The sequence below is a fragment of the Aplysia californica genome, unplaced genomic scaffold (assembly GCF_000002075.1).
Source record: "Aplysia californica isolate F4 #8 unplaced genomic scaffold, AplCal3.0 scaffold00205, whole genome shotgun sequence".
Taxonomy (NCBI): Eukaryota; Metazoa; Mollusca; class Gastropoda; order Aplysiida; family Aplysiidae; genus Aplysia; species Aplysia californica.
The window spans coordinates 1,137,136-1,151,651 of NW_004797475.1; the positions used below are offsets into that span (position 1 = coordinate 1,137,136).

General features: G+C 39.0%; 2 protein-coding genes across 3 annotated transcripts in view; one reads left to right on the forward strand and one right to left on the reverse strand.

The window, feature by feature from the left end:
* The window catches only part of LOC101857801 (zinc finger protein 271), a 19,430-nt gene extending 12,762 nt beyond the window's left edge, over nt 1–6,668 (forward strand). For both annotated transcript variants that reach the window (XM_035969991.1, XM_005099200.3), the window contains exon 4: nt 1,773–6,668. In XM_035969991.1, coding sequence (XP_035825884.1) covers nt 1,773–3,663 — 1,891 coding nt within the window. In that variant the 3' untranslated portion in view covers nt 3,664–6,668. The remainder of the gene's footprint in view (nt 1–1,772) is intronic.
* Nucleotides 6,669–12,619: 5,951 nt separating this feature from the next.
* LOC101860817 (carboxypeptidase inhibitor SmCI-like) lies at nt 12,620–14,294 on the reverse strand. The gene is made up of 2 exons (XM_013083010.2): nt 14,213–14,294; nt 12,620–13,442 (listed from the first exon to the last, which is right to left on the reverse strand). The coding sequence occupies exons 1-2, from the start codon at nt 14,292–14,294 to the stop codon at nt 12,715–12,717; spliced, it is 810 nt and encodes a 269-aa protein (XP_012938464.1). The 3' UTR covers nt 12,620–12,714.
* Nucleotides 14,295–14,516: the final 222 nt, after the last annotated feature.

Genomic DNA, 14,516 nt, shown 5'->3' on the forward strand with positions numbered 1-14,516 from the left:
CCCCTGCCTTTTTTTGTGTGTGTTCAATTTCTGGACCATTTAGACCTGGCTTAAACAAAAACGACCCCGTTGTCACAAACGTTCGTTGCCTTTGATACCCACTGAACAAAAACATCCTGTACAAATTGAACGTTAAGTTTTTACCAACTTCATGAGGCCAAAAACAGTCCTCCTGCCCCATAAGACCCAACCAAGTAACTGAAAAAGTTACTCTTAACTTTATAATTACTCTTAAAACTATTATGATTTGCTTTTGTCGATTACTCAAACGCCCAAGCAACCATTGACGCTCGTCTTATGGCGTTGATTAATGTGATTCATATGCCCAGGCTCTGTCATTCTGTCACTTAGGCAGTTGAATCACGCATGTTTTGGTAGGTCTAAACCGCCTATGTCCAGTTACTTATGTAAGAAAGCTGTTTTTTTTTAAAAGTTAGTTGCAGACCATCGTCCTACACCATATTATATTGTATATCTGAATTTCTGATTTATAGGTACGAGCTTAAAGAAATAAAGCAGTTTTTTGCTTCTCCTGAAAAATTTGTCTCTTGGCACTTAGGCGGTTGAATCTCATGGCTAGCGATATATATATATGTATATGTTGCCTACAAAAAATTTCTTTTAGAAAAACATTCTCGCAGTGAGCCTGGCAATGCGTTCACTTAAAATATACAACAATGCAATAAAAATTCATGAACGGTCACAATAAAATTGAAACTTGAATAACTAGAAATATTCATTAAAACATTAGATCTCTATAAAGAAAGACATTTCCGTTCTCTCTCTCTTTCTCTCTCTCTCTCTCTCTCTCTCTCTCTCTCTCTCTCTCTCTCTCTCTCTGTGTCTTTCTCCCACTCTTTCTCTCTCTCCCTCCCTCTCTTTCTCTCTCTCTCTCTTTCTCTCATTCTCACACACTATTTGTTCTTTCTCTTATTCTCACATGCTATGTCTTCTTTCTCACAATCTGGCATACACATGCATATATATAGCAGTTCATCATTATGTCAGGTATGTATCTGTGAATAAGAAATGCTTCAGCTGTTTTTTGAAAATGTATTTTGTTGGGGCACATCTTATTTTATATTGAAGTTCGTTCTATACGTGGGGACCAAAGAGCAAAAAGGAACGTTTGGCGTATGCTTATGTAATTTTGTTTTGGAGTTTTGAGAATTAGATTGTCAGAGGCTGATCTAAGGGCTCTGGGTGGATGATATAATTCTAGGAATTTTTAAAGATAAAAAGGTGCAGTATTATTTGTACATTTAAAACAGAAAATGGCAGTTTTGTATTCGGTCCATTCTTTTACTGGTAGCCAGTTTAGTTCTTTCAGAATTGGTGTTATGTGCGTTGATTTCTTTTGTTTCATTATCAACTTTGCTGCTTGATTTTGAAATACTTGTAACTTTGATAGTGTTTTTCTGTTGATCCTGAAAATAAGGTATCTATAGAATCTGATTCTTCAACATTCGAATTTAAACTTTTAAATTCCAAAATACACTTGGGCATGGAAAATCACTAGTGGTGCATTTACTTTGTAAGAAAAGGAAAATCACTTGTGGTGTGTTCACTTTGTAAGAAAAGGGTTAATGACGTTTGGGTTCACATTGACTGGCTTTTAGGATGTGGATGATTGTGTCCAGTATACTTCCTCCATTTATTCTCAGCCCTGTTTCTGACAACTCGACTTTTTCAATATATATCTTGCTTTGTATCTCCTAGTTAGATAAAGTCCAATCAAACTAATTCCCATGTTCTGTTTTGTACTATTCCAGATCACAACCTGCTCTAGAGATCGAGAACAGCACTATTGAAAAGCATATCCAGGATCCAAATACTAAGGCTACTCCTTTTGCAGACACAAGCAACTTTGTTTTTGAAAAATTTGACCGGAGTGGATGTGTCATTGTAACAACAGACTCTGGTCAGCCCATGACGGTAGTTTTTGAGAAGAATATTCACATTCAAGTCTTGTTTGATCCTGTGAAAATGGCTGCTATCTCAGTCAGTGACCCATCCAGTGCTTTGTTGGCTTTTACTCCCAAAGGGGAACAGCAACTGACTGAGGTTGAAGAGATGAGTTCTGTCATTATTGAAAATGCTATATCTGGACTTGAGAGAGACGTAATAAGTGAAAATGATCTTTTACATATACAAAGGGGAGAAGTTGCTTCTTCCGATCAAATGGATAAAGAAAAAAGTAAGAACCCACCCCGCAGGAAAAGGAAGCAATCAAAAGTGGTGGAAGAAGATGAGTGTTACTGTCATTACTGTGATTTACCGCTACGAAACAGGTCCAAGTATGTGAGCCATTTACAAAAGAAACACCCGAATCGGAGGGATAGCAAGAAGTTGATTAAGGAATTTTCAAAGGTTAAGAATGTGGAAGACAGTGATTCTAGTGACAGTGTGAGTGAAAGCATTGAGGATTTGTCCAAGGTTGATGAGACTGAAATGTTAGAGTGTGGCCAGTGTGAGGTCTCTTTCAGAACTCAATCTGGCTTTGATCGGCATCGCAAGTGGCATTTGAGAGAGAAGAATGGAGGAGAGATTCCAGTAGTGGACAAACAAAATTTGATAGAACAAGAAGAATCTGTAGTGGATGACAATAATCAGGGACTTGTTGATGAGACTGAAATGTTAAAGTGTGGCCAGTGTGAGGTCTCTTTCAGAACTCAATCTGGCTTTGATCGGCATCGCAAGTGGCATTTGAGAGAGGAGAATGGAGGAGAGATTTCAGTAGTGGATAGACAGAATTTGGTAGAAAATGAAGAACCTATAGGAGATGACATGAATGAGGAACTTTCAGAATCAAGTGAAGAGGGACATTCAACAAAGGCAATCATACTTCAGGCTGCCCCGGCCAAATTTGCCTGTTCTTTCTGTGAGGAGAAATTTCCTTCCTTGTTGACACGTAAGAAACACATTCAACTCAAGCATCCAGATGAATTAAAGTGCAAGTATTGCGGAATTATTTTTGTTTCTCTTTCAGCTTGTGAGACACATTGTAAGACTCATGGACCATTTTGCTTTGTGTGTAAACAGTTGTTTTCTACCTGGGGTAACTTAAACATTCACTGGAGGGACAAACATTTAGATTCTGTGGATGCTGAAGGCAACAAAATATTTGAGGAATGTCCAAAATGCATTCTTGTATTTGCTGATAAAAAGAAATTTGTGAAACATTTGAAATACCATGAACGATATGAACAAAGAGACAAATATGTTTGCCATGTATGTGCCAAAGTCATTCAGTCTGGGTCTGCTTTTCAGACGCATGTGCGAAGCCATAATACTGACAAAGGTATCACTGACCGGATCCCATGTGACCAGTGTGGCAAGATGTTTGCCGATGAACATGCCCTCAACAATCATCATGCGAAGCTGCACAGGGCAAAACCTTACAAATGTAAAGTTTGTAGCAAGGCTTTTGCTCTTTCCTTTCACTTGAAACGTCATCAATACCAACACATTGCCGGCAGACCGCACCAGTGTTCTCTATGTCAGAAATGTTTTTCCCAAGGTCATAATCTGGCTGTGCATATGAGGACCCACACGAAGGAAAGACCCTTTAGCTGTGTCCATTGTTCACAACGCTTTAGCCACAAGTGTTCACTACAGGGACATGTTGCCTCAAAACACAATTCAGATACACTGGTCTGTTAATTCTTTTACCAGTTCAAAGTTTATTTCTTACACGAACATGTCTTTGAATATTTGTCACTGTTCTTGTGTATACTTCAGCAGCCTCTGAGTTTCTGCCCTTTGACTCAATGCCTTGTTCTAGTTACCAGAGTTGGTGAAGTGACACTCCAAAAGTAATGTATGCTGAGTAAGAGTAAGCATGATAATTTGTATTCAAGTGAAATGGAAGTAAATGTCTAAATAAGTAGCCTATGTTATTCAGTTAAGTCAGAACTGTTTTGTATAGTTTTTTGAGTACTTGTATTACAAGAAGAAGTATACAACTACAATCAAACCTCATTATAACTGCCTACCCTGGGACAAGCATTAAGTTGGCTGTACAGCGGGGATGGCGGTATAACTGGATAGCACCGATTGCCATCTTGTTTATTATTAGAGACAAGAAAACCAATTGTGGTCAGTCTTGACTCATCTAGAGCTGTCATGCATGATTGCCATGCGCAGGGAAAAACAAGTAGTATCCAATTACATGTACAGCTCCAGCTGAACTTTAAGTAAAGTTCAAATTGATATGATAGTTTGGCTATATATATTATATTTCAAGGACCCTGTTTTAGTAAATTTTTCAAACTTCGATTCCCGTCAGTCCTTGGACCACCTCGGACCTTTCCCGTAGTAGTAGTACTATGAATCTTCATGAGCGCTTACGTACGTTTTGGTCACTTAGCTCATATCTGGTGATGTCATATATTTTACTGTCAGGCTGAAATAGCGCAGTTCTTCAAGTGTCTCCTGGCCACTTTCAAATTCAATTCCAACTTTTAAAAATAGAATTATTGGCCAAAGCCTAAAAATAAAAGCATTTTCATAATCAGCCCAAGCCAGGAGAAAATGGGCGACAAAATAATACTAGAAATAGGCTGAACTCGCAGAAACTTCTCGTGGGAAAGAAATAATCAAACAGCCACCGAGTGAGTGCTGTGTGCTTCCTTTAGAAGGATGCAGATATTTGGATTGAGAACAGGGGGGAAATAGATACTGTAACTTGTAACTTAACCTGTCAGACCTGCATCCCCCTCTCCTCCCCCGACCCTTACTTAACCCTATACTTGGCCTCTTTGGTGAGGCGTAGAGAGCTAAGAGCTCTCAATTCCTAGTTGACCGGGAATCTGACCTAGGTGTTGGTTAGTGCATTTCCGATGTACAGGGATGATGGTCTGATGGAGTTAAGATTTAAACATGTATTGTCATCACTTTCTTGTTATGTCTGTTTTCGATTGAAGGGAAAATTGTAAAAAAATTGTCAGAGCCTGATATTTTTAGAGCAGAAATTCTTATCTTGTGTATAACCCCATTGTTTGTGTTTTTGTTTGTGATTTGTAGTGGCTGGGTAGGTTGTGTTGAAATATTTTAACTTGGGTGCTGCTAAGCAGAGGGGATGAACTGATTTAAACAAATTAAACCTTGTGTTATTGCTGGATTTTTATCAAGTCATGATTCTTTTTCGTTGAGGCTAAGGCTATTTTTGTTAAATTTGTTCATTTTTATGTAAAAATACTGATCTTTAACACTTACTGAAAGACAAAACATAAAAGACGTGCCTTGTGGCTTATATAATTTTTAAGAGATTTATTATACTAATGATACGTATTACGTATTAATCAAATTTTAAAACAGAATTCTTTCCCTTTTTTAAATGATTGTCTTTGATGTAGACCTAGCGGTTTTCTGTAGCATGCCGGAGATCTGAGTTTGTTTCCAGAATGGGGAGAAAATTTTGATTGAGTGTATCAGTCTTTATGCTGGGATGTTGTATCCTGCTCAGTCTGGGTTGGCCCTGACGGGCACGGCCGGAAACCTGCTTCTTAAGTGATCTAAATTGTGTTGACAGGGGCGTTAAGCCTGTGAATATAATAGATTTTTATTTTTATTGTTTCTTTATTTCTTTAAATTTTAGTGAATTTCTCTTATTAACTTTTTCACCTTTTCTCATCAGTTTGTCTTTCATCATTTTAATACATGTATTCTATTTATAATGTTCTTGCAGTCCATGTGCACACTACAAGAAGTTATGTATACATGTTTTCTGGATTTTTAAATTGATTTTGTTAAAACAAGTTTGAGTATTGGATTGGATTTTTAAGGGATATTGTGTTGCTTCCTTAATGAAAAATGAGAATTTGTTAAAATAAAAAGGCTTTTCAATATATTCTGGATCTCATTTCAAGATATGTGTTTATAAAATGTTCTTTTTGTGTGCTGCTCTGAAGCAAGTCTTGACATCTGAGACTTTTTTGGGGTGTATGTTTTTGGTTCGGGATGAATAACAAAGGAAGGCATTTATTTGTACACAGCCGGATGGCTGGCTGAGTACCTGTTTTCACAGGTGTGGGCCTTGCTTCAAGAACCTTCAAAAGCTCAAAATTGTGGAAACATCCTGAACGAAATGTTATGAGTCAGCCTGACCTAAAACTAACAGTTTTTGGTCCTGTTCGTTGGAAAGGTTCATGGCTGGGGGAAGGACTTTGAAATCTTTGCACATGATATTGATAAAAGATTTTGAAGTTCCAATTTTCTGGCAGAATTGAGCTGTTTGTTGATTCCATTAGTAAAACGTCAGGAAGGGCACTTCGTCGGATTTAGCCTCAGCTCGGTCCGACGTAGTGTCCCTTGGAATGACACTTTACACAAATTTCCTATTTGGCTTGGTCCTCTCAGAGAAGGTAATAGAACTATAAATTGTGTAGATAGGGGCTTGAAACATGCAGAATACATTTATTTTAGCTACTTCTTTAGTTCTTTATATTTTAGTTTTAGTAAATTTCTCTTAACATTTTTACCATTTCTCATCAGTTTGTCTTTAATCATGTAAATACATATCTACTTATGACGTCCTTGCAGTTCATGTGCACAGTACAAGAAGTTATGTATACGTGTTTTCTGGATTTATAAAATGATTTTGTTGGATTTTAAGAAATTTTATATTGTGTTGCTTCCTTCATGAAAATAAATTCTGAGAAAAGACATTTGTCATGGGTTTTCCTCCTTCAACCTGTGTGCAACTTTGACTTTGATACATACACCAACATCCCATGCATGATGCTTTCATTTTCTTTTCATTTGTAGAGAAGCTTGTGGGGTTGTATTAATTTTTTCCTTAACCCAAAGGTTTTTGTGGGTGGTTGGCAGGTACTTTGGTGTAATTTGCTCCTTTTTTCCTTTCAAACATATTATTATTATTATCTGTCATCCTTACTTACATCCCCTCTTTCTTTTTTGTGTTTATTACGCTCTTGTAATTACCTCTCATCTTCCTCACTTAATGACCTTATTGTGTTGCAAGTGCTGTAAAACTCTTACTAAAACTTTTTTTTTAAAGCCAAAGTTTTTTTTCCTTCTTGGCATTGTACTTCTCCAATGAAATGGTTCTTGGTAGTAAAATGCTTGGGCAAACTACAGTCCTCGGGGGAATGGAGCCCTCCACAGAGTTTTGTGCTGTTCATGCAAACAGTTGGCCAGTTAAAAACAAATTCTTTACATGATGTAAGTCAATGAATTTCCATTAATTAAAGTGATTACTTACAAGTAGGCCTGAGGTCCCCCGTCATGGACATAGGCCGCTAAAAACAAAGAGCGCTCCAAAAATTCTGGATCCTGAGCCAGTTTCTGTAATTATCCCCACACATAGCTTATTCCAGCCTCCCTGTGTCTCCTGCCACTTCTCGGAGCCATGGGGTCTTTGATCGACCTCTTTTCCTTTTCCCATGCGGATTCTAGCTTAGCGATTGCCATGTGAAGCTGGCTTTTGGTTTTCGGAGTGTGTGACCAATCCATCTCAACCATCTTGTATGGATTACTTTTTCCATGTTTTTTGTGTTTTTTCGGGGGGGGGGGGGGGGGCTCTTGTAGAAGGGTACTTATGTCTCTTTTTCTCTTAGGCCAGTGTACGTTAGCTGAATCATAGGAACATTTATTTACTCGAGTGAAAAAACCATTATAGAGACTTTATTAGCGGATTTAGCAGCTTCGGAATTAAGCTGGTCAATGAATGTAAGGAAAGGTCAACTCTATCAAACAGTAAATGTGAGGAAAGTTCAACTCTATCAAACAATGAATGTTAGAAAAGTTCAACACCATCGAACAATGAATGAGGGCTCTCGTGGCCTAAAGGTAAGGTGTTCACCTCTCATTCAAAGGTCCCGGGTTCGATCTGGGTAACGACGGAAACATTTTCTTCTCCAAAATTGTGTTCTTTTACCTCCTTTCCTGCTCTCTAGCAATGTTCTGTCGTCTGCTTTCGTCTCCACTTTCTGCCTCCACTCCCTCACCTCCTTTGCCCCCTCCTCTTGGCTTCTGACTCTTTCTGTAGCCTTTCTACTGCTTCCCCTTGTCTCCTTCTTACAGTTGTCTTTCAGCCACACCCCTGATCTTCTGGAGGGAAAAATCTACACCCAGCCTTCTCGGACAAGGGCGAAAAATCTCGGAGGTCCCGTATGCAAGTTGTGCATGTTAAAGATCCCTTTACTGGGTTTTTATTTAAGTTAAAGAGGCGGGACCTCCGGTCCGAAAACTCAAAGTTAGAATCTTGAAAAGTCCGATATAATGGCTATTAGTTATGTGAGGTACGGGTATTAAAAAGAAGACCAACGACAAAAAATATTTTAAAATCCAGAAATGTGGTTATATATATATATATATATATATATATATATATATATATATATATATATATATATGAGATTGCTTTGGGTCAGATGTTCAGATAAAAGTAAAAGAACAAAATACAAGTGTCCTGAAAGCACTGACACACCGAGCAGTATGCTCTCAGAGATCATCCAAAGAAGACTCGAGTACCGTACCTTGGTAACTCAAACAGAATCACCAAAAAAACAACCAGATCCGATGATGAGTTCTGCGCTACAGGCCAAAATAGAGGCAACAGAAATAAGGAAAGCTTACGTACATCATACATTACTTTGAAAATGGAAAATCCGACAGCGGTCTACAATGTCATGAAATAATACAATAAAGCGGAGATTGAGAAAGGAGGCCTGTTATTGAGTTAAGAAAAGAAATTGAGCGCAGCAACCGACGAACAGAGGCATGGTCCTTGGTAAAAGATGGCATTGCGTCAGAAAAATATCCGGTCCCCACTGGTAATTTTCGCTTCCAGTTGTTCATGAGTCATGCTAGGCCTAAATTTATACATGTAGTTATACATGTAGTAACTCCTAGCGGGCGTTTATGTTTAAAAAAAAGTTAATTTGCATTACAATCTATGAGTTGCTGTTGAATTTTTTCTCAGTCTGTCTGTCTGTCTATTCCCCCCCCTCTCTCTCTCTCTCTCTCTCTCTCTGTCCCTCTCCCTCTCTCTCTCTCTCTCTCTCTCTCTCTCTCTCTCTCTCTATATATATATATATATATATATATATATCTTTCTTTCTGTCTGTCTGTCTGTCTGTCTGTCCCCCCCCCTCTCTCTCTCTCTCTCTCTCTCTCTCTCTCTCTCTCTCTCTCTCTCTCTCCCTCTTAATCAGAGGCAACAAAAAACCCCCCACAAAAAACCCGGAAGTTTCCATAGGTGGGTACTTTAAAAAAAATTATGTTCCATTCAAATTAAAGCATGGTCTCAATCTGCTAGATTGGCCTCATTCGAACAATGAATGCATTGCCCCGATTGTCGATTATGCAACAAACAACTAAGCAAATAGCCCAGCTCACGGGTACTCACTTGTCACCTCGTTCGAGTACGGTAGTGGGTTTGTGTTCATGACGTCGCTTAAACCTGGCCTATAAATTTGAAGCCTCGAAAGACGGACTACGTTTGAAAACCAAAGCAGTATCAGTATCAAGATGCTGAGACTTTCATCAGAAATTCGTGAGAGAGATTTTGGATTTTTACAGGCTGGCGAGTCTGCTTAACATGGGGCAACTGTATAGTATACATGTTTGTCTCCAACATCTACAGACTGAAGAACTGGTCAAGAGCCACCAACACGACAAAGGATCTCCCCCCCCCCCAAAAAAAAATGTTTAAAAAAATTTAAAATTAAAAAATTAAAAAATCAAAACAACAAAAAACACAAACAAAAACAAAACAAAACAAAAAAAGGACAGAAAACAAAGAGCGACAACTGCAGCTCAGGATTACCTCATGGTGCCCCGAGACCAGATGTCACGTGGTCAGTGGCCTAGTGGTTGGACTAGGTCTATCGGACTCGTACTCGTGAGGTTATGGAACATGAAAAGGATACAGTCGTGGGTTAAGATCTGTCTTGAGAATGCAGACGGTTGAGGTGTAAGAAAGTCCTAGCTGCAGACATCGTCTGCGGACAGACGTCTTAGGGACTCGACTACTGAAATCTGCACCCTGGTGACGCTAAAGAGCATCAAATGGTACATGCTCGACCTCAAGTGGTCATTTTGTTTGGGATTTTTAGTTCTGATTCGCTATAGATCCCAAATGTTTGAAATTCTCTGGTCATGACTCCGAGGATTTTGAGGGCACTTTTACATTCTTTCCATACTGTCCACGGAACTTACGAAATTTCAGGGATGATGAGTTGGTGGAGAGGTAATGTTCAATACAAAAAAAACAACCCTCTGCTCTTTACTAAGCTAAACTATGAGCTCAGCAGACAAAGAAAATTTGGGACAACGATGTCTGAAAACTGTTGTGAATTGTTAGACTGCAGTAGCTTATAATATTATGGCGTGATCGTTGCAACCTTTTGTTTTAGGCCTAACGTGTACTGGCTGGTGCGTCATACTACAAAAAGGGGACAAGGCTGAAAATGGGTTAGTTTTTCTTTTTTTAAGGCGCAGTATAAAGTAAAAACATTTTGTGGAACTAGGTTTATCTAAAATGAATATCAGACAAATTCCTTTTGGCTTCCAAATACAGTATTGTGTTAAAATTTGAAACTTAAAACTTCAGTATGGAGGGAAATATTTACTGAATTTGTTGTAAAGTGTTTTTTTTTGGATCACCTCTATCTATCTATCTATCTATCTATCTATCTATCTATCTATCTATCTATCTATCTATCTATCTATCTATCTATCTATCTATCTATCTATCTATCTATCTATCTATCTATCTATCTATCTATCTATCTATCTATCTATCTATCTATCTATCTATCTATCTAGCAGGATAAATTAATCCTTTGCTTTTATGTCATTTTGCATCTGAGTTAAACTTCCTTCTGTTCGTCCGTTTTTTTTGACACACCTTTGAATGTGTGCACATAGTGTGTGTAAATCCCCCCCCCCCCCACTCTTCCACCCCACCCCAGCCACTCTCTCCGTATGGGATAGGTCACCTTAAGTCTAAAACAAAACCAAAAAAAGCCTTCTCAAATTCATATACGTAGGTTAGGAAGATTTTCACTTTTTCACATTTATTGACCAGTTTGTATTCGATGTCTTTAATAACTATTATAATCGTTATTCCGCCTGATTAGGGCCTACTACATTCCTTTACCTGTTCAACTGGTCCCAAAGTAATCGGATATTACATAAACTAGTCCAAAAGGGACGTACTCGGCGTAGAACCAAACCACTTCACCGCTGAGGCCGAGTTTGCTCCGTTAGATCAGTTGGTATCATGTTTGTCTAAGGAGCGGATGACCTTGGTTCGAATCCTCTCTGAAGAGTTGTTGTGCCCTCAACCTAACTGACTTATTGGTTTTATCGAAGAGAGACGACATACTCAGAGGCCTCACCGCTTAAATAACTTCTTTCTGTTGAAAGGGGTGTTCACCCAGATTTAATTTAAAAAATCTTACAAGAAAAGGACATTCAATGTGCAAAGCCGAACTATTTTTGTTGAGCGTCATTCATAAACAGCTGTAAGCTTCTTTATGTAGGGAAGTTTCTTTTTTTTTTAAAAATAACAAAAGCGTTTTTTAGCTAAGAAAGGCAAGCAATTGTTAAAAGGATAAATAACTTGACATACGCAGAGCTGGTTATGACTGTATTTGGGGTATATTTTTGTATCTTGCACGTGGGAGGGTACAATCATTAGTATAAGTCTTGGTTTTTTTGTCTTTTGCATTGGTTTACTTGTCTGAGAAAAGCAGTTGTGCAGTTCATTGACAAACTAGGCCCATTCGCATAAGCTACAGGTTCAGATCCAAGCAAAAAGCAAAAGCTTCTATTCGGGCTTTCAACAGATGGCTTTAATGAACCGACATTGGGTTAACCAATGGGTCGTTTTGTTAAACTCATTGAACCGATAGGTCGTTTTATTAAACCCAAAGAGCCGATAGATCGTTTGTTTAAAACTCACTGAGCAGGTTACAATACAATTAAGGAAAAGAACCTGCAAAGTGGGTGCCTGACGCTACACTTTCTACGTGCTGTAAGAAAAACTATTTCCAGCTGGTAAAGAGCACATAGTTGCCTTTGGTTTCGCTGAAGTAAAGAAAAGTACATGTACATAAATACATCTACAACAACCATTTAGTGAAAAGAAAAGCAAGATCGACATGATCTGCAGAAAGAGAGTAATATTTAATAAGAAGAACACCAGGACTTGGGTATGTACCACTGGCAAATATGAGAAATAAACACGTAGTGGAACAAGAATTATCGTGTTTATTTGAGAATAAAACAACAATATTATATACACGTAACTGTTTGACAAACTTGAATACTGCTATCAAAACGAACTATTATATTGCTACTGTCCATTTTAGTCTGCACTAGTGACCTTATAATTTCATAAATATTGACAACATTCAAAGATCTGATTGGTTCTAATTTCTATGGATTCTTCATAATTTTGTATGCCTTTATTGTTGAATTGCGTCGGCCAGGTCGGTGTGGGGACATTTCCTGGCCATATTCCACTCTTTCCTCGGTGTGTCCTGTGGGCAGAGTATTACCACTACGTGTTCAGTAATACTTACTTTAAATTACAAGATATGAAGAAAACAAAAAGATAGAATGCGCTCGAGTCTGGCACCAAGCTTGCTATAAGTACATGTACCTCTGCTAAGTAATAATGTACGCTACTCCATCTCTTGCCCAAATGCTAAACAATCGAGGCAACCGCATGACGCTGGTCTACTCTCGTGGTTGTGGCGGCATGCATTTATCCCTACAGCCCATCTCTGTCTTAAAATTGTTAAGGTTACCATTGCACCCACGGTAGGTGAAAGACTCGCATTCACCTGTCTCGGTATTGAAATAAAACCTTTCGAAGCTAGAACTGCAAACGCCTTCCTTTTTGGGGAGGTAACAGTCGCGGTGGCGCTTGGTCCGGATATCAATTTCCCTGATGGGTTCGCTGCAGCTCTGGTCACATACCTCCAGTGAGCCGAAGTTGTTCAGGTTGCCCCTGCAGCCGCCGAATTTAAATCCCTCGCACTGCTGTGACGTGACGTTGTAGAAGTAACGCTGGATACGATCATCACAGGCTCCTCTGTCCCGGTTCAGGTAGCAGCGTGCGGTGGCACACGCCCTGTTGCAAGATCGCTCACTTCTGAAACGGTTAACTTTTGTGTTGCAACCTCTGTAGCGGTATTGCCTACATTTGCCAGCATAGATGTCGTAGTAATGATGTCTGTGACAAAACTTCTCGCGCCTGCCTCTTTCTGCTCCCTGGGTACACTTGCACGCTGCTCGGCACTCAAACCTTGTGCGGAAGTTGTTCCTATTACCGCCTTCACCTGAGTAGGTAAATGGCTCACATGACTCGGTCTCCTGGTTGAAGTAGTAGTGGGTGAAAGCGCCTTCGCCAGTTCCACGATCGCTTGGTGGTGTACAGTCTGGGGGTAGAGAATAGAAGATTGTTTACCGTCTTAAAGCTCGAGGATTGATGGCCAGGGGGCAACGTGGAGGAGCTATCGCCTCTCTGCTGACATCCCAGGCGAGCCAATATAATCGTGGACAACACGTAACGTGTAACTCTGTAATGAAAGGCCATTTGTAACTTTATCGTAATAAGAAGTATACGACGTTGTAATAACAAGCCATATTTACCATACTAATAACAAGCTATATATGAAGTTATAATTTTTAAAAAGCTGAGTGTAACGTTGTAATAACAAGCTATGTTAATCTATGTAACAGCAAACTACGTAGATCATAGTGATAACAAATTATTTCTAACGTTACAATAACAAGTAATGTGTGACTTTGTACTAGCAAGCTATGTCCAACATTATAATACAAGTTGTACATAAAATTATAATGACAAGCTAATGCATAACATTATTATGGCAATCTGGGAGAGACGTTTTGATGACAACCTTCAAGTAACGTAGCACACGTAATCATAGGCTACAAGTAACTTTGTAATCACAAGCTGCTGTTAATCTTAACTTACAACTGACGTCTCTGAATAAAGCAATTTAAGAGCTACGCTGTCGCACGCAGGAGACTCGAGTTTGATTCACGAGTAGGGCGAATTTAAATCGAGTATCTCGGTCTTTCAATTCTGCTGTTGTTTTCTTCTTAGCCTGGGTTGACCCTGAGGGGCAGATCCGAAACCCTTGCGCCCAAAATGATTGAAACAGTGTCGATATAGGCGTAAAATAACTTATATACAAGGTGTACTTACAGTCGGGTTGTTCGTCATCTACAGAAATAGCAGCTGCCATTGCCGCTGGCAGAAGACACAACAAGACAAGCAGGTCTCTCATGATGGGGCTGGATTATGCTCAACTGTCACGTGATCACAAGCAGGTAGGTCTGGAAGAAACCAACAAAAATTTAGATTTAGATTCTATTGGAACGTTTGAAGACAATTTAACAGTCAAAACATATTGTATGGTCAGTCTTTTTTCCGTCAGTGGACGCTTGCACCACATCTGTCTGTCTGTCTGTCTGTCTGTCTGTCTGTCTGTCTGTCTGTCTGTCTGTCT